At 36.6% G+C, this 24,853-nt stretch overlaps 7 protein-coding genes and 1 long non-coding RNA gene across 9 annotated transcripts; 2 read left to right on the top strand and 6 right to left on the bottom strand.

The window, feature by feature from the left end:
* Nucleotides 1–145: 145 nt before the first annotated feature.
* Nucleotides 146–2,727, bottom strand: LOC108816240 (ubiquitin receptor RAD23d-like). The gene is made up of 11 exons (XM_056990149.1): nt 2,543–2,727; nt 2,032–2,178; nt 1,897–1,941; nt 1,525–1,773; nt 1,316–1,435; nt 1,157–1,204; nt 957–1,057; nt 794–868; nt 596–697; nt 428–503; nt 146–333 (listed from the first exon to the last, which is right to left on the bottom strand). Exons 1-11 carry the CDS (start codon nt 2,606–2,608, stop codon nt 217–219), a joined length of 1,146 nt encoding a protein of 381 aa, XP_056846129.1. The 5' UTR covers nt 2,609–2,727; the 3' UTR covers nt 146–216.
* Nucleotides 2,728–2,971: 244 nt separating this feature from the next.
* On the bottom strand, nt 2,972–5,020 carry LOC108816242 (uncharacterized). Its single transcript, XM_018588814.2, has 9 exons — nt 4,813–5,020; nt 4,297–4,443; nt 4,162–4,215; nt 4,037–4,075; nt 3,886–3,963; nt 3,724–3,771; nt 3,501–3,628; nt 3,316–3,408; nt 2,972–3,213 (listed from the first exon to the last, which is right to left on the bottom strand). Exons 1-9 carry the CDS (start codon nt 4,876–4,878, stop codon nt 3,156–3,158), a joined length of 711 nt encoding a protein of 236 aa, XP_018444316.1. The 5' UTR covers nt 4,879–5,020; the 3' UTR covers nt 2,972–3,155.
* A 450-nt stretch (nt 5,021–5,470) lies between these two features.
* On the bottom strand, nt 5,471–8,012 carry LOC108816241 (ubiquitin receptor RAD23c). Of its 2 annotated transcripts, none has more exons than XM_018588812.2 (10): nt 7,753–8,012; nt 7,144–7,290; nt 6,928–7,032; nt 6,799–6,840; nt 6,639–6,722; nt 6,472–6,519; nt 6,261–6,361; nt 6,060–6,137; nt 5,894–5,969; nt 5,471–5,806 (listed from the first exon to the last, which is right to left on the bottom strand). In XM_018588812.2, the coding sequence occupies exons 1-10, from the start codon at nt 7,816–7,818 to the stop codon at nt 5,705–5,707; spliced, it is 849 nt and encodes a 282-aa protein (XP_018444314.1). In that variant the 5' UTR covers nt 7,819–8,012; the 3' UTR covers nt 5,471–5,704. The 2 variants fall into 2 exon arrangements, with proteins under 2 accessions (XP_018444314.1, XP_018444313.1); XM_018588811.2 differs by having other exon boundaries at nt 5,473–5,806; nt 6,928–7,047.
* Nucleotides 8,013–8,370: 358 nt separating this feature from the next.
* LOC108815138 (uncharacterized) lies at nt 8,371–10,383 on the bottom strand. Its single transcript, XM_018587792.2, has 4 exons — nt 9,730–10,383; nt 9,214–9,632; nt 8,622–8,771; nt 8,371–8,520 (listed from the first exon to the last, which is right to left on the bottom strand). Exons 1-4 carry the CDS (start codon nt 10,310–10,312, stop codon nt 8,371–8,373), a joined length of 1,302 nt encoding a protein of 433 aa, XP_018443294.1. The 5' UTR covers nt 10,313–10,383.
* A 1,175-nt stretch (nt 10,384–11,558) lies between these two features.
* On the bottom strand, nt 11,559–13,014 carry LOC108814256 (uncharacterized). The gene is made up of 4 exons (XM_018586790.2): nt 12,856–13,014; nt 12,493–12,671; nt 12,325–12,391; nt 11,559–12,234 (listed from the first exon to the last, which is right to left on the bottom strand). The coding sequence occupies exons 2-4, from the start codon at nt 12,651–12,653 to the stop codon at nt 11,893–11,895; spliced, it is 570 nt and encodes a 189-aa protein (XP_018442292.1). The 5' UTR covers nt 12,654–12,671; nt 12,856–13,014; the 3' UTR covers nt 11,559–11,892.
* A 2,395-nt stretch (nt 13,015–15,409) lies between these two features.
* Nucleotides 15,410–16,343, bottom strand: LOC130497687 (uncharacterized). The gene is made up of 2 exons (XR_008936695.1): nt 16,018–16,343; nt 15,410–15,856 (listed from the first exon to the last, which is right to left on the bottom strand). It is a non-coding gene; the product is annotated as an uncharacterized LOC130497687 (long non-coding RNA).
* A 4,359-nt stretch (nt 16,344–20,702) lies between these two features.
* On the top strand, nt 20,703–22,817 carry LOC108817207 (caffeoylshikimate esterase). The gene is made up of 9 exons (XM_018589849.2): nt 20,703–20,846; nt 20,920–21,104; nt 21,251–21,280; nt 21,383–21,512; nt 21,585–21,731; nt 21,808–21,938; nt 22,018–22,155; nt 22,243–22,341; nt 22,421–22,817. Exons 1-9 carry the CDS (start codon nt 20,768–20,770, stop codon nt 22,637–22,639), a joined length of 1,158 nt encoding a protein of 385 aa, XP_018445351.1. The 5' UTR covers nt 20,703–20,767; the 3' UTR covers nt 22,640–22,817.
* A 128-nt stretch (nt 22,818–22,945) lies between these two features.
* On the top strand, nt 22,946–24,486 carry LOC108817206 (40S ribosomal protein S7-3). Its single transcript, XM_018589848.2, has 5 exons — nt 22,946–23,101; nt 23,468–23,627; nt 23,703–23,826; nt 23,925–24,107; nt 24,206–24,486. The coding sequence occupies exons 2-5, from the start codon at nt 23,479–23,481 to the stop codon at nt 24,320–24,322; spliced, it is 573 nt and encodes a 190-aa protein (XP_018445350.1). The 5' UTR covers nt 22,946–23,101; nt 23,468–23,478; the 3' UTR covers nt 24,323–24,486.
* The last annotated feature ends 367 nt before the right edge of the window (nt 24,487–24,853 follow it).

The following is a 24,853-nucleotide window of genomic DNA, read 5'->3' as shown; positions in this document are numbered from 1 at the left end:
CATCTGAAAGTATATAAGCTTCACTACATATCTTGCTAATCTTCTTCTCAAGTCTTTTTTGAAGCTAAAGGTAGAGTAGTAGTATATACATCAATCATCCCAAATGTGTAACCAGAGCAAAAGAAACCAGGTTACAGAACAAGACTTTGGTTCTCGATAGAAAAAGATACGCAAAAACCACTACGGGCCAAGAAAGAAACTCATGGTTCAGTGGTGTTATTCTTGAGGCTCGTGCTTGTCACCGAGAAGATGGTCTGCAGCGTCTTGTACGTTCTTGTTGCAGGCGAAGTACGCCACCTCCGCATCACCTCTCTCAAATCCCAGTGCTTCCAGCTGTTTTTAAAAGCAAAACACACACGTTTCTATGAATAATAGTAACGAATCTAAAATAAATTAAAAAAGCAAGAGAAAAACACATAGAGCAGACCTGTTCGATCAATTCATGATCCTCAGGGGTGGCGACTTCAACTTCGGTTTCTTTAGACTCTCCCACCAGGTTGACACTGAATCACACAAACAAGAACTTATAAACCAAAAGAAAGCTCAGTTCATTTTAATATACTACCAACAATAATTATATTGGTAAATTTTGTACCCATCTCCTCCTCCGTTGTTTGGTTTGTTGGTTTGGTCTGCTTGGAGTTTCTGAGGAGGCTGCTCAACTTCTGTTTCTTCAGACTCTCCCACTTGGTTGCCACTGAATCACCGAACAAATAATCCACAAAAACTTAAACCAAAAGAAAGCTGAGTACATTTCACTACCAACATTAATTAATTATGGTAAATTGTGTACCCATCTCCTCCGTTGTTTGGTTCATTGGTCTGTTCTGGTTGGAGTTCATGATGAGGCTGCTCCATCTCGTTGCCACTGAAAATCCACAAAAATTACTTAACCAAGAGCTCTAGTTGAATTTAGGATCTAAGTCTCTGACTCATAAACTAAGACAATGTTTTACCCTGCTCCTCCTTCAAGTAGTAAGCGTAAGAAGTAAGCTTTGTTGTTTTGAATCAACTGAAACAATTGCGGATCTTGTTCCTCTGCCATCTCTACAAAATCCTGCATCAATATTCAACAAAACCAAAAAAAAAAAAAGGCTTGAGCATAATAAATCATTTGCATTATTCCCGGTTTCTTTTGTTGTATTTTTGGTTTTACCTTTACGATACTAGGTTCTGATGGCATCAGAGCTAGTATATACTCAAACTAGTTATCACAACGTCCAAAAAACCAAAAAAAACTAGTTAGATCTCCACCAAAATTAGTCTCTATCTTCTTTGATCTTTCAAGTACGAGGAACTAGAAACAGGTCAATACCTCTGGAGTGGGGCGGAAGGAATCAAGTAACCGTCTTAGGTCTGCTTTTTCATGAGCTTCAGATTCTTGAGTTTGATCCCGTGTGACCGTCTTAGGATCTTCAAGCCGCGCCGGGAGACCCTTTAGAAAGAAAAAACACACATGATCAGTCTTAAAACTACACATTACCTTACTATAAATGGGCACATGGTTTCTGAAGAAGAACTCACAAAGTAAAGATATTCCAAGGCTTTATCAACGTCATTATATGCCAAACGTAGTGAAGTGGTAATCACTTTACGGTTCCAGGCTCCACGGACCATCTCAAGAATCAGCTGAATGTTACTCTCTGAAATACGCTCATAGTTCAAATCTAATCCATCATCAAGATCCCAGGCAGGTTCAGTAGGAGTTACAGGTGTCAGTCCAGAGATCCTTGGAGTCTCAGTTGCAGTTGAAGAAGGATGCGTTGCATGATCCTAAATCAATCTCTCAAGTTATTATTATAACTCTCAGTAAACACAGACATAACAGAGTGCATTCACTTCAGAATCACAAGACGTGTGTTACAAGATTCCTAGGTTAAATGATACCCAACTCACCTGAGCCGTAAGGTTAGCAGAAGTTCCGGTAGATGCAGGTTTTCTCTGCATTATAAGCTCACTCGAGCACAGATCAATCAGCTAAACTCTAGAAACGTGAACTTTATTACCATTTACCACAAAACCTAATCACACCTTCATAACGCCAATAATGCTTTTCTCGGAAACGTCGTTGGCCTCTAGTGTTGTTTCATCTTTAAGCACTTTCCCTTTGTGAATAAGCACTTGTTCTGCCGCAGTAACTCCCAGTACGATCTCTACGTTCTTCTTCACATCAACAACCTGATCAGTGATCACACATGTATATTTGTACATACCCATCAGCTACATAACGAAAACAGAACAAGACCAGGAAGATCAAATACAGAGGAGACTCATGATGGATAAAAGAAACTAAACCATAACGTAACGTAACATACAAGCAGCTTAGCGTAACAGAGTTCACTTTGACGAAAGTGCACACGATTCAAGATTCTACAGTATTTACTCTTTAGCTAGAAATCACCAAAAGTAACTAACTTGCTGATCAAGAAACAGTGATCAATCTTCTACCAAGAAATCGGACGAACTACATACCCTAGATATGAAACTCAACTGTGATAAGAAAGGATTTGATTGAGCAAAGTTTCTTGAGAAATGTACGTACCAAATCCTCGGGATTGACTTGGATCTCGGAGCGATCCCCCTTCAGAGACTTGACAATTATCTTCATCTTCTCTTTCACCTGCGAGACTCTGTTTCGATGAATCGCCGTCGGTAACAAACTATCGAGCTGAGAAAAAGCGGGTAAGTAGGAGAGTGACGAGACGAGAAAGGAGAAGAAAACGACTCAGCTTTTACCGCCTTCCCTACATTTCCTCCTTCACATGGTTTATATAGTCTTCCTCTGATAAGAACTATTTCTCTAGTCATCCAATACGATTTTGACACGTGGTAATCTAGGGTATTGTATGTTTTTTCTTTTCCCATTTACCTTTCAGTTTTAGGTTTATACGTACTTTTATTTATCTTATCATGCAATTCTATCTATTCAAGTTAGTTCATCATTATTACAAGCAAGTATAAAACCATCGGAAAGTAGATAGTTGACATCTTTATTTAAACAAAAAGACAATCACCTACGCGTGTAATTGTGATCAGATGAAAATATTCCAAGTTTACTTTTGCATGCGACACCAAAAAAAATAAAAAAAATCACTTGAATCTCACTTATTTTGTTCCTCAAGTCTTTCAATCTCTGCTTCAACACGAGTTTTTACTTATGCATCCTTTGTCGCTTCATCTCCGCTTTCCTCAGACTCTCCCACTTGGTTGCCACTGAATCACACAACAACAAAGATTAATCAACAAGAGCTTATAAACCAAAAGAAAGCTCAGTTAATTTTACTACCAACATTAATTATAATTAAATTTTTGTACCCTTCTCCTCCTCCTCCGTTGTTTGGCTTGTTGGTTTGGTCTGCTTGAGGCTGCTCCGCTTCGGTTTCTTCAGACTCTCCCACTTGGTTGCCACTGTATCACACAACAACAACAGCAAGAAAGCTCAGTTAATTTCTATATCATTTTACTACTAACATTATGTGGTAATTAAGTTCCGTACGTACCTATCTCCTCCGTTGTTTGGTTCCTGAGGCTGCTCCAATAACAAGCGTAAGAAGTATGCTTTGTTGTCTCGTATCAACTGAACGAATTGGTGATAATCTTGTTCCTGCTCTAGCACCTCTAGACTCTCCTGCAACAAGCAAAGAATCAACAAAACTTGAGCATAACTATCATTTGCATTATTCCATCTTTCTTTAGTTGCATGCATTTTTTTTTTTGTTTTACCTCTAGGATAGTAGGGTCTGGTTGCACCAGAGCTCGTAGATACGCAAACTAGTTGTCGTCACAACGTACAAAAAACAAATAAGTTAGATCTCCACCAATTTAATAATCTCTATCTCCTTTGATCATTCAAGTAAGAAGAACTAGAAACAGGTCAATATATACCTGTGGAGTCTGGCGCCAGGAATCAAGTGTCTGTCTTAGGTATGCTTCTTCAAGAGCTTCAGGTTCTTGAGCTGGAACCTTTTCATTACATTTGTTCTCAATATTCAGATAAAAAATTCCCTTTTTCTTCAACAAATTTGGTATATTATACCTCCGTCATTGAAGGATCTTCAATCTGCTCCGGGATCTCCTTTAAAAAAGAAAAAAAAAAACTTTGATGATCAGTCTTAAATCTACTCATTACCTTAATTACGGCAGAGGGGGGTGTTAACTCACCCGAGGTTTAAGGCTAGCAGATGCAGTAGACGTTCCGGTGGATGCAAGTTCTCTCTGCATTATAAGCTCACCCGAGCACAGATCAACAAGCTAAACTCTAGAAACATTTCATTAGCATTTAGTTTAAGCACACACCTTCATAACGCCAATAATGCTTTTCTCGGAAACCTTGTTAGCCTCTACTGTTGTTTCATCTTTTAGCACTTTCCCTTGGTGAATGAGCACTTGTTCTGCAGCAGTAACTCCCAGCACGATCTCTATTGCCTTCTTCACATCAGCAACCTAATCGAACGTATATATATATATATATATATATTTTTACATAAACATGAGTTGTATCAGCTACATAACGAAAACAGAACAAGACTATAGCAAGATCAAACTACAGAGGAGACTCATGGATCTAAGAAACGAAACCCTACAAGCAACTTAGCGTATCAGAGTTCACATTGACGAAAGAGCACATGGTTCAAGATAAGTATTACTCTTTATAGAATTCACCAAAAGTACCTAACTTGCCGATCAAGAAACAGCGATCAAATTCTCTACCGTAACGAACAAGAAATCGATCGAACTACCTCCTACCCTAGATATCAAACTCGAGTGTGCCAAGAAACGATTTGAGCAAAGTTTCTTGAGAAATGTACGTACCGAATCCTCGGGATTGACTTGGATCTCGAAGCGACCTCCCTTCAGAGGTTTGACAATTATCTTCATCTTCTCGTTCACCGGCGAGATTCTGTTTCGATCAACCGCCGCTGGTAACAAACTTCCGAGCTGAGAAGAAACGGGTAAGTAGTAGGAGAGTGGCGACGAGAAAGGAGAAGAAAACGATCCAACTTTTACTCTCGCCTTCACTACGTTTCCTCCTTCACATGGTTTATATATAGTCTTCCTCTGATAATTATCTCTCTAGTCATCCAATACGAGCTTGACACGTGTTGATCTGGTGACTTGTGTATCATTCAATGATTTCTTTTCCCGCTTCCCTTTCAGTTTTAGGTTTAAAATGTAGTTATTTGGCTTATCATGTAATGAAGTTCTATCTTTTAAGGTTGTTTATCATTATAAGAAGCAGTACATAAGTTTCTTTAGATGCCGTCTTTAATCCATCTTTATTTGAAAGTATTAGTTTTTTTGCCGCCAAAAAAAAATTTATCTGAAAGTATATAAGTTTCTATAGATGTCTTCCTCTAATTCCATCTTTATTTAAACAAATAAAAAAAACAAATCACTTAGGCGTGTATTTGTTGTAATCATCTGGAAAAGTATTCCAAGTTAACTTTCACAACAGCAGAAAAAAAAGAATCACCTAAAGCGTTTTTGAGTGCTTCACTACATATCTGGCTAATCTTCTTCTCAAGTCTTTTTTGAAGCTAAAGGTAGTAGTATACACATCAATCATCCCAAATGTGTAACCAGAGCAAAAGAAACCAGGTTACAGAACAAGACATTTGGTTCTCGATAGAAAAAGAAATGTAACCATTGCGAGTCAAGAAAGAAGCTCATGGTTTAGTGGTGCTATTCTCGAGGCTCGTGCTTGTCAGTTGTCACCGAGAAGATGGTTTGCAGCCTCTTGTACGTTCTTGTTGCAGGAGAAGTACGCCACCTCCGCATCACCTCTCTCAAATCCCATTGCTTCCAGCTGTTTTTGAAATGAAAACACACACGTTTTATGAATATAGTAAAGAATCTAAAAAGAAAAAGCAAGAGAAGAACACATAGAGCAGACCCGTTCAATCAATTCATAATCCTCAGGGGTGGCGACTTCAACTTCAGTTTCTTTAGACTCTCCCACCAGGTTGCCACTTAATCACACAAACAAGAACTTATAAACCAAAAGAAAGCTCAGTTCATTTTACTACCAACATTAATTATATGGTAATTAAATTTTGTACCCATCTCCTTCTCCGTTGTTTGGTTTGTTGGTTTTGTCTGCTTGGAGTTCCTCAGGCGGCTGCTCCACTTCGTTGCCACTGAAAATCCACAAAATTTACTTAACCAAGAGCTCTAGTTCAACTTTTAGCAAAAAAAAAAAGATCTCTAGTTCAATTTAGGATCCGAGTCTCCGAATCATAAACTAAGCACAAAATGTTTACCCTGCTCCTCTTTCAAGTAGTAAGCATAAGAAGTCTGCTTTGTTGTCTCGAATAAACCGAAACAACTCCGGATTGTATTGCTCTAGCCTCTCTACATAATCCTGCAGCAAGATTCAACAAAACCAAATAAAAGAAAGAAAAAAACTTGAGAGCATAATATAATCTTTTTTGCATTATTCCCGTTTTTTCTTTGTTGCATTTTTGGTTTTACCTTTCCGATACTAGGGTTTGATTGCGCCATATCTCGTAGATCCTCGTACTAGTTTATCACAACGTACCAAAACAAAACTAGTTAGATCTCCACAAATTTTAATCTCTCTCTCTCTCTCTTTTCTTCCTTCAAGCAAGAAGAAGTACTGGAAACAGTTCAATATATACCTGTTCAGTGTAACGCGAGAAATCAAGTGCCCGTTCTAGGTCGGCTACTGAAGGACGAGTCTCACGTTCTTCATGAGTTTGATCCTAGTTGTTACATTTTTATTCTCAGTCTTCAGATTCACTTATACCGTCTTGCTTCAATAAAATTTAGTGTATTTACCTCCGTTTTGAAATGATCTTCAATCTGCACCGGGAGCTCTTCCTTTAAAAGAAAAAAAAATACTAATCAGTCTTAAGACTACACATTCCCTTACTATAAATGGGCACAGGGTTCTGAAGAAGAACTCACAAAGGAAATATAACCTAAAGCTTTATCGATGTCATTAAATTCGAAATAGGGTGCATTAACAATCTCTTCACGGCTCAAGGCTCTTGATCCGGCCATCTGAAGAATCTGCTGAGTGTTACTCTACATTATAACAGGGGGACCATGCCCAAGATCAACAAGCTAAACTCTAGAAACATAAACTTTGATTAACATTTTACCTAAACCCTAAGCACACACCTTCATAACGCCAATAATGCTTTTCTCGGAAACGTTGTTAGCCTCTACTGTTGTCTCATCTTTAAGCACTTTCCCTTTGTGAATAAGCAATTGTTCTGCAGCAGTAACTCCCAGCACCGTCTCTATCTTCTTCTTCACATCAGCAACCTGTTCAACACATATATTAACCTAACCATCAGTTAATCAGCTTCATAACGAACAGAAGAAGAACCAGGACGATCGATACAGAGGAGACCCATGGATCTAAGAAACGAAACCCTGCACGAAGATCTGCGTATCTGAGTTCACATTGACGAAAGAGCACATGATTCAAGACTCTACAAAAAAAGTAACTAAAAGAAAGAGTGATCAAGGTTCTACCGTAACGAACAAGAAATCGACAGAGGAGACTCATGGAACCTTAAGAAACGAACCCATACAAGCAGCTTCACGTATCAGAGTTCCCTTTTAAGAAACCACCAAAAGTAACTAACTTCCCGATCAAGAATCACTGATCAATACTTCGACCGTGATGAACAAGAAATCGAACGAACTAACCTCCAACCCTAGATATGAAACTCAACTGTGCCAAGAAACTATTTGAGCAAATTTTCTTGAGAATTTACGTACCGAATCCTCGGGTTCGACTTGGATCTCGAAGCGAGCACCCTTCAGAGTTCTGACAAATATCTTCATCTTCTCTTTCACTGAGAAAGAAAAGATTCAAGTTCTAGAAAACCGGCGAGACTCTGTTTCGATAAATCACCGTCGGTAACAAACTTCCGAGCTGAGAAGAAGAAGTTGATAAGTAGGGGAGTGACGACGAGTGAGGAGAAGAAAACTTATACGCTCGGGTTCACTACGTTCCTTCACGTGGTTTATATTGTCTTCCTCTGCTCATCATCTTCTATTTAATTGATGTGATTTTGACACGTGCACTTTGATGATTCGTTAACAAACATTTGTCTTGCCCTATCATTCAATGTTTTCTTTTTCCTCTTTTCTATCTTTTGAGGTTTAAAATGTAGCTATTTTAGCTTATCATGCAATTCCACCTAATTAAGGCAGCTTCTCATTTTTACAAGCAGTATATAAAGTGTGTTACAAAAGAAAAAAAAAACAGTATATAAAGTATATTATTAATTCTTTGTTTCAACAAAAAAAAACAAATCACATACGTGTGTATTTGTAATCATCTGGAAAGATATTCCAAGTTTACTTTAATTCAACCAAAAAAAAACCATGCACTTAAGCGTTTTTAAGTGCTTCACTGCATATCTCACTTATCTGCTTTTCAAGTCTTTCAATCTCTGATTCGACACGGGCCCTTGCTTGTGCATCCTTTGTCGTCTCTAACATGCTCTTCAATGATGAGATTTTCCTCAGAAGACTCTTGATCTACAAATTCATTTACCAGAATCATATAAGTAAAACTAAAAGCAGTTAACTAATAGAGTGAGATTATTAATTATTGTAGTGGTTTGATTCAAGAATATTACCTTGCGATGGGGCCATCGATACAGCCCTCCTCGGCGACATATCTTCTTAACCACTGTCGGACATAGACTCATCCGTCTTGCAGCTTCTTGAATCGGAAGATGGAAATGCATGCTTATGTCTTTCAGTTTTAGTTTTCCAGTCCGTTCTCTCTGTTCTTATCCTCGGCACATAGAGATGAAATCACAAAACCCAAGATCAGTGAGTCTCTTCAGTAAAACCAGTTAAATTGAATATATTCAAAGCACAAGAAACATGTCTTCATCTACATGCAAACCATAAGAGATTCCCTATTCTCTATCCCCTCCACAGACCAGTGTTTATATATGTTTCCATAATGAAATCATCCAGAAGTTTCCTTTTTAAGTTCTTCTATAGACTTACAAGTTCATAAAAGAAATCTATAGACTTCCAAAACCCTAACTGATATCTATATTTGACCTTTTCTACAATTAAACCGCAATATTATGTTTTCAACCCAAGGACCTAGACGTATAGCAAACAGTTCCTTGTGGCACAAGCAACATGTCTCTATTCCAACGTTAGCCTCTAGACACATCCTATGGTATTAAACTGAAGTATTAGAGACAAAACCTGTATAGCGAGAGCGGTTTGTTTCCTTTTCTTTCCTTTCGACACCGGAGGTTCATCTCTCAATCCAACGTACAGTGGCACAGACGGAACGTTAAGGGCTGGATCAGGCACTATAGCCTGAGGCATTGGAACATCATCGACCGGTGGCAACGTTGACAAAGGCGACGGATTATCGGGGAAGCTAGTATTCATTGCTTGGTAGAAATCAGCATTAGTGTCTTGCACAACTCTAAAACCGCATGCTGCTCGCGCCGCGAGATACTCTTCTAAAAACCTCTTCACATCCTCCATAGATAAAAACTTCAAATCAATGGTTTGATATTGCGGTTCGGTAGAACCATCAAGCCGGTGAATCTCGAGAATCGCATGGCAGAAGTAGCCTATCCCTCCATGAAAATCAAGTCTCATCATCTCCTGACCTATGCAACCATATAATATAACCAACCAAAATCATTCAATAAATTTCAATAAACAAACATCTAAATGATATATATACATATATATAATAGTTAATACCATTGCTATGTAGTAATGTTCGAAGAAGGTTGCAACAAGTGCACACGAGTATGCCGTTGGATACTGACGGTGTAATCGGCGCGACAGACGCTGATGAACCACCACCGGGTTCAAGGTTCGGACCGTTTTCAACAAAAACTCGAGTACTCACTTCAAGTCTACCAGTTCCACAACCATTGTTATCACCATTATTATGATTAGTACCAATCTCTCCTAGGGTATTACTGTCCACGTTGTCGTAGAGAAACTCAGGTGGTATATCGGACAAGTCCCAAGAGAGGTCGATATCATCGTCAAAAGATGTAACAAGAAAATCGTCTGTGCCATCATCAGAGTTAGGGATTGTAAGTGAGAGTTGATTCAACATCCCGGTTTCTATTATATCCGTGGTGGCTATAGTAACCGGATGAGGAGGAGGAGGAGGAGGAGGAAGTGGATTATCGGTGAAGGCAAAGTCCATTAGATTTGGATTTTGGTTAGACATAAGGTTTTGGAGTTCCTCTTCTGAAAAGCGTTCATCGTAAGGATCTCCATCGTCTTTGTCTTCAAGACCGGATGATTTTGGATCATCATCACCCGCCATTTTGTGTTTTTTTTTTCACACAAAAAGAGTTAATCTCTCTCTCAAGCACCGTGTGATGCTTGAGAGTTGAACCAAAGAGTGAGTGACAAAAGTTGTAACGGTTTGATCAGGGAAAGGTTTTGTAGATGAGAGAGAGAGAGGAGAGAAATTTTGACGGTTAAAGGTCGTTGGAGTAAGTTATATTTCATTCAACAGATGCGTTTGTTCAGTTAAATTGTTTTGCCGTGAGAATAACTGTCATTTTCATAGATGTTATTTTTTCTTGATATTATTTCATAACAGCGCAATTAACATTAATTAATGTTATATGAATCTCACTTCGGTGGTTCATAAAACCTATTTGCCTGATGATGTGAACTTTTTTTCTGTTAATTAGTGGTGAAGAAAGTTATACAAATTAACATTTCAAGGATTGTCTTACTTATAAAACTGAGTGGTCATCATGCAACAGTTCCAAGTTGAGGCTATTGGTTCACTCACAACCCTGATAATTTTTGAGAGGAAATCTAGTAATCACATGAAGAACCGGGGGCATCATGAAACTTGAAGTTTCCTCCAGAGCTTTTAACATTTGTTTTTATGGCGAGTTACTTACGAGTCTAGAGCTCTCGAACAGAATATGTTCGCTTGTGCTATTTTCGGCAACCACATGGAGATTGTCTCAGATACCACTTTACAAGCTTGACATTTCCAACTGAGGAGCTAGAAGATGATTAGATAAGGGCAAGGAGTTAAACCAAAACTGAAGAACAACCTGATCCACATGAAGATATTGATCAATGACTACAGTAAGAGCAACTTCAACTTTGAATCAGAAACATCTCTGAAATTTTCGATACTGATGTCTTTATTCTCAAAGGGGCATCGATGTCCCACATAACCAGAATATCTCTCTGTTGTTTTGATACATATGAGTTCTAAAAAACACACAATCTGTTCACCATGATTTTGTATATGAATTAGTAAAGTTGAAAGAAATGTCGGCAAGATAAAGTAGGCAAGAAACTCGGTAAGAGAGAAAGAAGCACTCAACTGTTTTCATTTAAAGACACACATATGGGACTCCACTCTTAAAGCTACATTTAATTTTTGCTTTTCCTCGCAATATAGTGAGAGAAAAAAAAAAGAGAACTGGTAAGAACAATACGGTGCTTTTAATATACAGATTCATCAAATCACAAAGATAAACATATACAAAGGTGTTGTTGGAGAGCTTATGCTCAGCCCACTACTATACACAATGGTGTAAAGAAGATAATTTTATATTACAACGAAATCAAAAGGAAAAAGATACAAACCAGACCTCTTCTCCAAGATAAAATTTTACAGATTCTTCTTTCTAATCTTCTCCTTAATTATTAATGTATTAACAAAACGGTGACCCGATCTTCATCTTCATCCTCCCTCTCTCTCTCTCAGGAAAAGATGAAAAAAAAAGAAAACACTAAATAGATATCACATATTCATTTGCTTCAAAAATGTAGTAGTAACACTAGTAATCAAATCCTTCTCTCTGTTAGGGCCTTGGTCCGGAATCTCTCTGTATATACACTTGTTTTTTTATTGTTGGCTTTTGTCTACTAAGCCATGGCGGGGATGCTGGAGCTCTGGCGGTCACGGTTCAAGCAATCGAACCCTTCTACTCTAACTGCAGGTGGTTTGAGCCCAAATTTCATTCGAGCGCAACCACGAGACGACGACGATGATGATGTTGATGTTGATGGATAAGGGAAGCCGGCTGATGATGATGAACCGGGCTGAAGGAAAGGAGAGTTTGGTGAAGAGAGTGGGTAGTTGAGCTTCTCGCCGTCACGAAAGCGTGCATCTTGGGCTAACGGGTTCGCTGCTCTGCTCGGGGGAGAACCGGGAAAGTACGGTGGCGATGAAGGTGGTAGTAACTGCCCTATTGTACCATTGTCCTCCTGCAGAGAGACATATCAAAGTGAAATCAGAGATCAATACCAAGTAGAAAAGGTGAATACTTTTAATCGAATCGACTCAAGGAAGCATACCTTTCTACGGATGATGTCCAAAAGCTCTGCGCCCGCTTTCGAATCACACAGATCAGCAGCAGCTTGACTACAATTCGAGAAAAAAAAAAACAGAGTAAATGTTTGGTCCTAAACACAGGAGAATCAGACAAAAGGAAGATGCTTTTTTTTGTTGTTGTTGTTGTATACCTCACATGTAATCTGAGAGGGCGAGTGACGAGTAAGCCGACACGTCTAGGCTTAGGACAAACGACAAGATCCTCCTTGTTGCTGCGATCAAGTCCCATCATCTCCTCCTCGCGGCGAGACATGAAGGCGTTGTTCTTCTGCTCAAGGTTGTATTGATTCATTTTTTCTTTATCAGCGCCCTGAAATTTGATTACAACCAATACAAATTAGATCGGATCAGATCCATGACAACACCGTAAAAGGCAAGAAATCCACAGACTTTGAAAAAAAAAGATTTAAGCTTTGACGGATCTATACATAAAGTAAACAGCGATCTGTAGAACTATTAGGTTTAAAAGGGGGAAGGGGAGAGAGAGATGATACCTGAGTAAAATCTCCGAGAGGGGAGAGAGAGAGAGAGAGAACGATGACAGAGAAGATTTTTGTGTGTGTGTGTGAGAGAGAGAGAGAGGCGAAAAATCGTTTCAGGGAAGAGGGATTTTATAAAAGGATGAGACCAAAGTGTGCGGGTGAGGTTGAAGACGACGTGAACCGACGCCGTTTCGGTGGATTTGTGAAAAAAAAAAAGTTCTTTTTTCTTGCCGTCGTAATAGTGATATTTGTGGACAGCTAATATTCCGGTTTTCATGCAATTATTATTTGACTTGTAAACTAATCATCTTTTTTTATTTCTTTCTATCTATTGCTTGATATACTACCTTTTTTGTGTTGACAGAAAAAAAAATACTACCTTTTTATTAGCATTGGAATATCTCTATTTTCCATAATTTGAATTGTGCAACTTTTGGAAAAATATAATTTATTACGAAAATGTAAAAATCTGTTTTTTTTATTCAAGGAAATAAGTTTATCATGTAAGGATGGGATTCATGTACTGCAATTTGAGTTTTGAGATTTTTTTTTTATGGATCTAATTTTATCAGACAGTAGCAGAATTCTCAACTAGGTACTTTGTTCTTGCCTTCTTGGACACAGTAAAAGGTTACACGATTTTGAAGTACATACTACTATCAATCTGATCGAGCCATGGAAACATTAAATGATAATGTAACAATCATATGTTTGTGTACCGTTTGAAAACCTTTGTTCAAAAAGCATATATATGTTTATAACATATCTCATACCATTTTGTTGCATCTTAAATCTCTGTTGTACCAGTAAAATGCCCAGCACTCGTGGGTCGGATGTAGTCAGACCGAGTGCGGGCGACACTCGTTATCAAGGTTGACATCTGGGGAGTGCGGGGGCCGCAGGCCCCCGCGGTACGGTATACCTTTTCGGTTTAGGAAAGTTACTATTTCTATTAGGAAAAGAAAATTAAATTTTTTTAGGCTGTATAAATATGGGTTTAAGGGTTTGTAAATTATTATCACATCATTAATAAAAAACCCTAAACGGGTATTTGCCTCAATACGTTTTCTTCTATATTCTTTTTCTAACCTAAACGACGGCTGTTCTCAACACATTTGATTTCTTTTTTTTTTCTTTTTGGAACAATTACCATTTGATTTCTGTACTTAAAAAAAAACACCACATTCAAAAACAGACCTACATTCACATGGGTATCTAGCAAGAGTTTACTTTTTATGTAGATCTTTATATATTTTGTAGATTCTGCTTTTTGTTTTACTTTTATTTACTAAAGTGTATTAAAAACGCATGCCTGTGTGGCAATCTCATTTGTGAAGTTTGACATTTTGACCGAAACCTATTGGTGCGTGATGTTTCTTTCTATTTAAAATTTTTGATGAGTTCCATAAAAAGGTTAAAGGTGTCCATGTCAGCGAGCGGTAATAATATCATGAGTTGGCTTTAGTCGGATTACTAATTACTCAACGATGATTTATTAATTAAATCCCTGATCGAGATTCGAACCATACAGGTATTAACTCATCTATATTCCTAGGATTAACCATGGGCATATTTATCCATCCAGAACCGAAAAATCAAACCGATCCAAACCCAAAAACAAAATTCGCTTCGAATCTTGATTCTATCAGTTGTACTTTTTATCCAAAATATTTAGTTATATCTGAATTATACGAATTTTTATTTGAAAACCCGGAAATCTGATATTTAATTTGAACTCTATTTTTTTTTACTTTTAACTCAAGTTAGTAAAAAACTCAGAACCGAATGAGATACAAAATTATCTCAGATATAAGCCGATTCCAATTTTTTTATCCGAAACGAACTAAAAATCAAAATAACTAAACCAAAACCGAATCAAATTTTCTAAAAATATCCGAACGAATCCTAAATCTATAGAACTGAAAAACCAAACCGATAACCGAATACCCAAAACTATCTAAGATCATAGTAAATTTCAACAAGTGTTATTCACTGCTGGCAATTAGTAAGCTCAGTCTTGATTGCCATTTTTTACCGAGAAACGCTTTTGAATTTGGATCCAATTGTTATAAGCGATCTCATGATGAGACATCATGCTACTGATGTCAAGAGTAATAATAACACTACAAGAAAACAAATATTTAACGAGGGCTAATTTCCTCGTTAATTCCTCGTAAAAGGAAGTTTACGAGGAATTAACGAGGAAATGGGTTTCGTCGTTTATCGTCCGTCGTAACACACATTTCGTCGCCATTTCCTCGTAAAGTAGCGAGACAACCATTTCCTCGTAAAAACGAAGTAAAGATTTCGTCGTAAGTTCCTCGCCGCATTTCCTCGTAAAATCCTCGCGGGCTTTCCTCGTAGAAACCACGCGATGCATTCGTCGTTACTTACACGTAATTTCCTTGAAAAGAAATCCTCGTAAATTTGATGTAACTTCCTTGAAATATATTCCTCGTAAACTCCACGTAGATTCCTTGAAAAGCTTTTCTCGTAAATACCTCGTAAAATATTCCTCGTAAATTCCTCGGTTAGCTTTCGACGTAAATAACTCGTATAATGCGAATTTTTGAATTAATAAATAATATTGATAAATTTAATAATTATTAATTTAATTTAGTAAAAATATTTATATATTTGTGGTTTATAAATAAATTTTAAATAAAATTCAAATGCAACAAAATATTTTATATATAAATAAGTTTTGGATTTTATAATACATAAATCGAAAAAAACTAAGGCCCGTTCATCGCCTCGTAGAATTCCTTGCTCCTCCTCATAACATCCTCCTCGTCATGTGTGCCCGATGACTCGCCTGGAATGGGATTTTGTTGTTTCATGTTCCTCAACAAAGTTTCTCATTCCGGATTTGTGGCCGCTATAACGTCGATGAAGGCCTCGAGTCCACTCACACGGAACCGCCGGCACCTGAAGAAGAACCTGGAGGGTCTAACTGACTACCAGGCTCACCGAACATGTCTCTGTAGTGAGCAGTAAGCATGTTCTTGCGAACCTGCAAAATATATTTTTTGAGTTTATGATCATCAATAATAAAAAATCTATCATCAATAATTTAAAAATCTATCTAACGAACATAAATTCCATAAACCTATCTAAATTCCCTAAACTAACCACCTAATATACTAAACTAATTATGGGGAGCGAGGAAATTACCATTTCGAAGGAGAGAGGAATGGGAGAGGAGTTGGAGAGGAAATGGGGAGGAATTGGAGAGGAAGTTGGGACGAATGGAGAGTGTGAGGTTTGGGTTGTATATATAACTTACGAAGGCGTCGCAATTTCCTTGTAGCTTTACGAGGAATTAATGAGGCCCGTCTTTTATTTCCTCGTAAAATCCTCGTAAACTTACGAGGAAATTGCGAGGCCCGTCCCAAATCCAACGACGAATAAGCGAGGCCCGTCTTTCTGGTCCTCGTAAATGCCTCGTAAATTACGAGTTTTTAACGAGGTAAATTTCTAAACCTCTAAAATCAGAAACCCCAAACCCCAAACCCTAAACCCCATCTTTCTTATATTCTACTTCATATATTACAAACATATCTTCCTTTTAACCTCAATATCTTCTTAACATTTCAAAACTCAAAATTTAAAACCACAATTCTTTAACTTCTAATATCAATCTCTTCTTTCTAATATAACTTTATACAAAATCAAATTATTTATTTAAATTTTCTATTTTGCAACAAAAATATAATCTTTTGAAGATTTGAAAATATAATCTTCTTAACATTTCAAAACTCAAATTTTAAAACCAAAATTCTTTAACTTCTAATATCAATCTCTTCTTTCTAATATAAACTTATACAAAATCAAATTATTTATTTTGCAACAAAAATATAATCTTTTGAATATTTGAAAATATAATCTTTTCAAAATTATAAATTATTAATGGGGTTTGGAGTTTGGGATTTAGACAAAATAGAAGAAAGATGGGGTTTGGGGTTTATGGTTTAGGGGTTTAGACAAAATATCTCGTTAAAACCTCGTAAACCCACGAGGAAATTACGAGGAAATAAAAGACGGGCCTCGGTAATTCCACGTAAGCTTACGAGGCATTTACGACGATTTCGTCTTACGTGGAATTAACGAGGCTCACATTTTTTTTTTCGTCGTTATTTCCTCGTTAACTACGAGGAATTAACGAGGTATGCTTTCTAAACGCCTAAAATCTAAAACCCCAAACCACAAACACCATCTTTCTTATCTTCTACTCTTCATTCCAAATTTCAAAACTCAAAATTTAAAACCACAATTCTTTAACTTCTAATATCAATCTCTTCTTTCTAATATAAACTTATACAAAATCAAATTATTTATTTTGCAAAAAAATATAATCTTTTGAAGATTTGAAAATATAATCTTTTGAGAATTATAAAATTATTAATGGGGTTTGGAGTTTAGGATTTAGACAAAATAGAAGAAAGATGGGGTTTGGGGTTTAGGGTTTAGGGGTTTAGACAAAATATCTCGTTAAAACCTCGTAAACCTACGAGGAAATTACGAGGAAATAAAAGACGGGTCTCGGTAATTCCACGTAAGCTTACGAGGCCTTTACGACGATTTCGTCTTACGTGGAATTAACGAGGCTCACATTTTTTTTCGTCGTTATTTCCTCGTTAACTACGAGGAATCAACAAGGTATGATTTCTAAACGCCTAAAATCTAAAACCCCAAACCACAAACACCATCTTTCTTATCTTCTACTCTTCATTCCAAATTTCAAAACTCAAAATTTAAAACCACAATTCTTTAACTTCTAATATCAATCTCTTCTTTCTAATATAAACTTATACAAAATCAAATTATTTATTTTGCAACAAAAATATAATCTTTTGAAGATTTGAAAATATAATCTTTTGAAAATGATAAAATATAATCTTTTGAAAATTATAAAATTATTAATGGGGTTTGGAGTTTGGGCTTTAGACAAAATAGAAGAAAGATGGGGTTTGGGGTTTAGGGTTTAGGGGTTTAGACAAAATATCTCGTTAAAACCTCGTAAACCAACGAGGAAATTACGAAGAAATAAACGACGGGCCTCGGTAATTCCACGTAAGCTTACGAGGTCTTTACGACGATTTCATCTTACGTGGAATTAACGAGGCTCGCATTTGCTTTTTTTTATTTTCGTCGTTATTTCCTCGTTAACTACGAGGAATTAACGAGGTATGCTTTCTAAACGCCTAAAATCTAAAACCCCAAACCACAAACACCATCTTTCTTATCTTCTACTCTTCATTCCAAATTTCAAAACTCAAAATTTAAAACCACAATTCTTTAACTTCTAATATCAATCTCTTCTTTCTAATATAAACTTATACAAAATCAAATTATTTATTTTGCAACAAAAATACAATCTTTTGAAGATTTGAAAATATAATATTTTGAAAATTATAAAATTATTAATGGGGTTTGGAGTTTGGGATTTAGACAAAATAGAAGAAAGATGGGATTTGGGGTTTAGGGGTTAGGGGTTTAGACAAAATATCTCGTTAAAACCTCGTAAACCCACGAAGAAATTACGAGGAAATAAACGATGTTGGTGTGTTTAAAATCTAAAACCCCAAACCACAAATACCATATTTCTTATCTTCTACTCTTCATTCCAAACCTCAAACCTCAATATTGGTGTGTTTAAAATGATGTTGAAACTTCCATATTTATATTGAACTTTTGCGAGGAATTTGCGAGGAACAGGTAGGTAGCAAAAACAAATGTGCTTTAGTATTCCTCGTTAAAATCACGTAAAACATTTCCTCGTAAAGAAGACGCGAATTTACGTTGTGTTTACGAGAAAACTCTATTTCCTCATTTCCTCGTAAAGATGATGCAAGCTTTACGTGATTTTAACGAGGAAAGAGAATTTCCTCGTTAAAACCACGTAACTTTACGTTGTTTTAACGAGGAAATGTTTTCTTCGTTACTTTACGAGGAAATAACGACGTTTTGTTCTTTCTTTGTAATTTCCTCGTAAAGTCGACGTAATTTTACGAGGATTTTATTTCCTCGTTAATTTTCCTCGCCAAAGTGTTGTTTTCTTGTAGTGTAAGTCTGATCCGAGACACAACCATTATTCTCCCACCAATCTTTGAAATCTGAAGAATTCTCGTCCGGTCTGAGAAAGCTCCCATACGTGAAACCAAACTTCTTACATGTTTATAAAGCAAGTTGAAGATTTAAAGCATATTTATCATAGCTTAGACTCCGAAGTTGTGGTTGAGAAATGACCAATCCTAAGTTATCACCAAAAAAAAGGTTGTAGAGATTAAATTTGCGATGAGAAATTTCTGCTCGAAGAGTGACAATCGAGGTGCCATTAATTTTATTGTTTGTTGATGTTGCTATGTTGTTTTGAGAAGTTGGTCATTAAAATAACCAGAAACTCATAACAGAGAAAATAACAAAATGAATCAAAATAGAGAATCGAAGAGCTTAAAATTTTAGGTTAAATTCTCTGATACCATGAAAAGAAGTCTCAAATTGGTATGAAATGATTTCTCAGTTTGTCATTTAAAGGACGACTACAACTTATACAGTACAAAATACCTAGTACTAACTAGTATTTTTATATCAGTACCCGAAGGTTTCATATTTACATATTATGAACCCATATTTCCCAATAGAACCCAGTAACGACATCCACCACCCACTATAACTTCCCCCTATTGATATGTGACGATAAGTGAAAGTAGACGTGCAACCTAAAACCTTAAATAGAAGAAGACAAGTAGCAAATAAATGATACAAAGAGAGCAAATATAAAATAATAACTGTGGAGGGAGAGAAGGAGATGTTTTGTTTGTTTTGTGAAAAGAATAGACAGTGAGCAACAGAGGCATGCGAGCCATTTGCGCATTGTTCAAAGGAAGAATAAAGCCAAAACGGCATATACCTATTGATTATACTTTCTCGAAATAAAGATAAAGGCACATATCTTGGGTGAGATCAGATTTTTAAAAATAATCAGACTTAATCAGTAGTTGAATCTTATATACGTTCGGTATCGGTCAGGAGTTTCCCTAACTAATAATGTATCCAACAGTTTCATAAACACCTAGGTGGCTTGAAGACTTTACTAGCTTGAGTGATTAATAGAGAAATTTACATGTCAGAAAACCTAAGAAAATTTAAAACAGCTGGGATAACCTAATCAACGGCTTACTAGACCCTCGATAAAGAAAAACCTAGTAAATAAATCTCAAGCTATGATTTATACTAGACCCTCGATAAAGAAAAACCTAGTAAATAAATCTCAAGCTATGATTTATATATACACTACAATATTAAATCCCATTTATCATACTTAATTCATAAAATATAAAGCTTAAATTCCGCCGAAGATGTCTCAGTTCAAAATAATTTTCTAATTCTTCTTAATAATTCTCAAGAGCATAGAAAATGTGAAAAATCTCGTTAGTTGAGATCCCATGATATAGAAAAAGAGAATAAGGAGGCTTCCAAGTTCCTACTACTTTGAATCATTCATGCTAACTCTTCACCTAAATGCACGTGACGTGACTCATTATACAAGTTGGCATCGCATTAATACGGTTGTCGTCTATCAAACGACACTGACTCGTTAGCATATCGTCACAGAATCTTGTGAGAAGCCAATCTCAAGCTATCTCTCTCTGTATATTTCACAAATAAATAATACTCTCCGACCCGACAGTATTTGTTCCGCACGACGAACGCATTATTAAAGACAAGAACCTCATAATAACTCATTGATGTAATAAAAAAGGAAAATTGCGTAATATTCCTGATTTCTTCAACATTTTCTTCCTCGTAATCCTGATTAAAAATGAATAATCAAGTTGGAAAATAACAGTTTAAATTTTCATTTTAAATACAATATTTTGAACGATTCTTTTTTTTTTAATTATTGAACGATTCTTTTTTGATGGCTCTGAGAACAGCAAAGCTCTTGCTTTTCAGTCCTTTACACATTAAGCATTTGTCATCAATCACTAACATTATTCGTAACTATCCATTCAATTTTCACTTTTTTTTCATAACAAAAGTTTTTATTTTTTAACTTAGCGAAGCATTTAGGGTTTGGAGATAAGGGAAGAACCGTGTGGCAAAGGAAGAGCTCGATGGCTCCGACGGCGAAGGTAGACAACGATGATGAGCTCCGTCGAGTCAAAGATGTTAACAAGGACGAAGCTCCGGCGCGCCGTCACGTTCGCGATTCCTTTAAAGATATTCAGCTTAATCTCGATCATATCCTCTTCAAGGTAATCAAAAAAGTAGAAAAAAAAATTGAATTGGTTTTCTTGTTTGCTCTTCATTCCCAATCGAATTGGGTATAAGAAAGGTTGAGACTTTACAGACCAATCTGCTTCAGCTTTTGTCTGAATTGCGAAGTGATTTTTGATTGCAGACACCAGGCGATGGGATTAAGACAAAGGAGGTAATAAAGATATGTTTTTTTTTTAACATGAATCGAAGTTAATTTACTTGAATTATTTTTTTTATATAGTGTTGGTTGTGATTGTGATGATCTAAAATGTAGTCTTATGAGGTGAATTCAAGAGGAGTTGAGATCTTCTCGAAAAGCTGGCTTCCTGAAGCTTCTTCTAGGCCCAGAGCTCTTGTTTGTTTCTGCCATGGTTATGGAGATACCTGCACTTTTTTCTTCGAAGGCATGTTTTGTTTCTTTTATTAACCAACAGCTCTCAATCATGTTTGGTTGCTTACAAGCTCTCTTCTTGCAGGGATTGCAAGGAGATTGGCATTGTCTGGATACGGAGTTTTCGCTATGGATTATCCAGGATTCGGGTTATCAGAAGGCTTGCACGGCTACATCCCTAGCTTTGATCTTCTTGTTGAAGATGTCATTGAACACTACTCCAACATCAAAGGTACGTACATATTACTTTTTGATCAGAATCAAAAGGGTAAACTTGATAGATTTCGAATTTGTTTTTTGGTTTGTAGAGAATCCTGAGTTTAGTTCTCTGCCGAGCTTTCTCTTTGGGCAGTCAATGGGTGGAGCCGTGTCGCTCAAAATACATTTCAAGCAACCAAATGCTTGGACCGGTGCAGTCTTGGTAGCACCCATGTGCAAAGTAAGCATTTAGTCATTTTGTGGATTAAACTTAATCATAGCATTAAACATGAAAAGATCTCTCTCTCTATCCGTTCTAGATTGCAGATGATATGGTTCCGCCACCAGTATTGAAACAGATTTTGATCGGTCTAGCTAATGTTCTACCGAAACATAAGCTGGTTCCCCAAAAGGATTTAGCAGAAGCAAGTTTTAGAGATGTCAGGAAGAGAAAATTGGTGAAAAACATAACTTTACATATCTAAGGAACTTAATCGCCTTTTTCTTCTGGCTACTAAACTTTTGTTTTTTTAAAACATTTGCAGACACCATACAACGTCGTTTGTTACAGCGGCAAGCCGCGTCTACGGACCGCTGTAGAGATGCTCAGAACAACTCAGGAGATCGAGCAACAGTTGCACAAGGTAAAATGTGAAATCTTTGAACTGAAAAAAATGCAGAATCAGAGCAATAAAAATGCTTTCTTGATTTTGATATTTACAGGTGTGTTTGCCAATACTGATACTACACGGAGAGGCTGATAGAGTGACGGACCTATCAGTGAGCAGAGAGCTTTATGAGAAAGCGAAAAGTTCAGACAAGAAGATAGTTGTGTATAAAGATGCTTACCATTCTCTGCTGGAAGGGGAACCTGACGAAATGATCCTCCGTGTCTTGTCTGATGTTATCTCCTGGCTTGACGACCATAGCCTTGCAAGTTGAGGAGGGATCATTGGTTACTTCTGTGTAGATGCTGATCATTTGTTTCCTTCCATTTTGTAGGTGAAAAGTATTTTTCGACAAATAAATTCTTTTTTTTCTTTGACATTTTGCAAATTTGATGTGATCTATCTTCGGATGGAAAAAAATAATGTAACATATGATCAAGCTTTGTAATCTATAGCTGCCAATCATATATATATATATATCATGTTACATATTCAATCAAAACACTGGCTGTAAATGACAAAACACTGGCTGTGTGTCAGGCTTTTTGAGATTAATCAGGCCCATAAAGCTTTAAAGCCTTTTAACGGGCCCATAATTGAACATTCAAAAAATAGGGCAACCTTAGGAGGAAAACCCTAAACATTAAAACCTGACTTTACCCCCAATTTGCTTGTCTTCTAAGAAGAGAAGCCGCAAACTCCTTTTTCTTCTCCCTTCACCGTTTTCGCTTATCTGGTAACGTTTCTTAAGTGCTTCTCTTTCGTATTCGCTCTGTGTGGTTATGTTCTGGTGCTGACGTATTCTCTACATTTCATTCTTAAATAGCTTACTTTCAGTTTTGGTAGATTGGTGGAACATTTTAAGCTCTTGTAGTTATAATTAGACTGTCAAAGTAATGTCATTTTTAAGAATACAAAACTTGCTGACCATTATATTATTGAAGACAACAAACAGCATTTAAGAAAGCTAAGTCCTTTTTGTTCTTACAAATCCCTGTAGATTGGCTTAGGAACACTTATTTGTAAGAATGCTGTTGTTTTTCTTATAAATGTTCATCTTACATGGAAGCTTATATATATTTCATGTTTGTTTTTATTTAAGATCCTGCAAAGATGTTCTCCGCTCAGAACAAGATCAAGAAGGACAAGAATGCTGCTACAACAGAGTGCGATGAGCTTGTTGCTCAGGCTCTCTTTGATCTGGAGAACACCAACCAGGAGTTGAAAAGCGAGCTGAAAGATCTCTACATCAACCAAGCTGTGTATGTTCCTACATTTTTGTTTCTTCCCATTTTGGATTGGTCCTTATTCAAGTATCTGATGTTTGTCTGTTGCAGTAACATGGACATCTCTGGAAACCGCAAGGCTGTTGTGATCTACGTCCCATTCAGACTGAGGAAAGCGTTCCGCAAGATTCATCCTCGTCTCGTTAGAGAGCTGGAAAAGAAGTTTAGTGGAAAGGTTTATAAATACTTTCTCTCGTTTCGTAAGGGACTAATGAAGTATATATTGGAAGTGTCTCTTATATTAATATACTCTTTGCCATTTTGTATTCGCAGGATGTGATCTTTGTTGCCACAAGAAGGATCATGCGTCCTCCCAAGAAGGGTGCTGCTGTTCAGAGGCCACGCAACAGAACTCTTACCTCTGTTCACGAAGCTATGCTCGAGGATGTCGCTTACCCTGCTGAGATTGTTGGCAAACGTACTCGTTACCGTCTTGATGGTTCCAAGATCATGAAGGTATTGTATCGTATCGTATCTTTTTAATGGTGATGTATAGTCATTCTTGTTTTGCGCTAAGGTAAGCTATATTTGATTCTGGTTTTTGAATGTGACAGGTCTACTTGGATACCAAGGAAAGGAACAACACAGAGTACAAGCTCGAGACTATGATTGGTGTGTACCGTAAACTTACTGGAAAGGATGTCACTTTTGAGTACCCAGTTGAAGCTTGAAAGGAAGAATGATTCTGAGGAGAGAGAGCTTTTTATTCTGTTTTTGTGATATTTAGGATGAAGTAAACTCTCATTTGGTTCAGTTCCTTATTAACAATCTTCATATTCTATTTTACAAAGACTAGTTTACTGTGCTGTTCAATTTTGAAAACAATCTTTTGATATTTCAGTTTTAATGTCAAATTCAATCAAAACCACATTTGAAAGAGAACATGATTTTTGTGCCAGAAAGATGTTTAATTGTGTGTTACTGATTACTTCTATGATATATGTATATAAAAAATACTAATTTATTGGTATTGTATTCATCCCTACTTTTAATTTTGTCTTGCAACAATTTGAAAATAGTTATTCTTGGGTTCACCCCTAGAGTGAACATAGAGGTTCACCCAACCAATAGAAATCACTCATTTCACAATTGATATCTTTTAAATAAGGAAACAAAATATTGTCAAGTTATTTTATGTTTTAAAATAAATAATAAAAACAAATATAAATAATAGTAGTTACAAAAGGTAATTTAAAAAAATA

The sequence above is a fragment of the Raphanus sativus genome, chromosome 7, assembly GCF_000801105.2.
Source record: "Raphanus sativus cultivar WK10039 chromosome 7, ASM80110v3, whole genome shotgun sequence".
NCBI classification, from domain to species: Eukaryota; Viridiplantae; Streptophyta; class Magnoliopsida; order Brassicales; family Brassicaceae; genus Raphanus; species Raphanus sativus.
The sequence above is the reverse complement of the archived record's forward strand: the minus strand, read 5'-3'. Positions and strand labels throughout refer to the sequence as shown.

Coding starts and splice junctions, on each gene's coding strand:
- LOC108814256 (XM_018586790.2), bottom strand. CDS start 12,653: ATGAATCAATACAACCTTGAGCAGAAGAACAACGCCTTCATGTCTCGC. Junction 12,392..12,492: donor CCTCTCAGATTACATGTGAG/GTATACAACAAC, acceptor CTCGAATTGTAG/TCAAGCTGCTGCTGATCTGT. Junction 12,235..12,324: donor TGGACATCATCCGTAGAAAG/GTATGCTTCCTT, acceptor GTCTCTCTGCAG/GAGGACAATGGTACAATAGG.
- LOC108816241 (XM_018588811.2), bottom strand. CDS start 7,818: ATGAAGATATTTGTCAGAACTCTGAAGGGTGCTCGCTTCGAGATCCAA. Junction 6,138..6,260: donor CTACTTGAAAGAGGAGCAGG/GTAAACATTTTG, acceptor GTGGATTTTCAG/TGGCAACGAAGTGGAGCAGC. Junction 5,970..6,059: donor AACAACGGAGAAGGAGATGG/GTACAAAATTTA, acceptor TGTGTGATTAAG/TGGCAACCTGGTGGGAGAGT.
- LOC108816240 (XM_056990149.1), bottom strand. CDS start 2,608: ATGAAGATAATTGTCAAGTCTCTGAAGGGGGATCGCTCCGAGATCCAA. Junction 1,058..1,156: donor CAGAACCTAGTATCGTAAAG/GTAAAACCAAAA, acceptor ATATTGATGCAG/GATTTTGTAGAGATGGCAGA. Junction 869..956: donor CTACTTGAAGGAGGAGCAGG/GTAAAACATTGT, acceptor GTGGATTTTCAG/TGGCAACGAGATGGAGCAGC.
- LOC108815138 (XM_018587792.2), bottom strand. CDS start 10,312: ATGGCGGGTGATGATGATCCAAAATCATCCGGTCTTGAAGACAAAGAC. Junction 9,633..9,729: donor AACATTACTACATAGCAATG/GTATTAACTATT, acceptor ATGGTTGCATAG/GTCAGGAGATGATGAGACTT. Junction 8,772..9,213: donor AAACCGCTCTCGCTATACAG/GTTTTGTCTCTA, acceptor GGATAAGAACAG/AGAGAACGGACTGGAAAACT.
- LOC108816242 (XM_018588814.2), bottom strand. CDS start 4,878: ATGAAGATAATTGTCAAACCTCTGAAGGGAGGTCGCTTCGAGATCCAA. Junction 4,216..4,296: donor GCATTATTGGCGTTATGAAG/GTGTGTGCTTAA, acceptor CTTATAATGCAG/AGAGAACTTGCATCCACCGG. Junction 3,964..4,036: donor AAGATCCTTCAATGACGGAG/GTATAATATACC, acceptor TGTAATGAAAAG/GTTCCAGCTCAAGAACCTGA.
- LOC108817206 (XM_018589848.2), top strand. CDS start 23,479: ATGTTCTCCGCTCAGAACAAGATCAAGAAGGACAAGAATGCTGCTACA. Junction 23,628..23,702: donor CTCTACATCAACCAAGCTGT/GTATGTTCCTAC, acceptor TGTCTGTTGCAG/TAACATGGACATCTCTGGAA. Junction 23,827..23,924: donor AAAAGAAGTTTAGTGGAAAG/GTTTATAAATAC, acceptor TTGTATTCGCAG/GATGTGATCTTTGTTGCCAC.
- LOC108817207 (XM_018589849.2), top strand. CDS start 20,768: ATGGCTCTGAGAACAGCAAAGCTCTTGCTTTTCAGTCCTTTACACATT. Junction 21,732..21,807: donor ACACTACTCCAACATCAAAG/GTACGTACATAT, acceptor TTTGGTTTGTAG/AGAATCCTGAGTTTAGTTCT. Junction 22,342..22,420: donor TCGAGCAACAGTTGCACAAG/GTAAAATGTGAA, acceptor TGATATTTACAG/GTGTGTTTGCCAATACTGAT.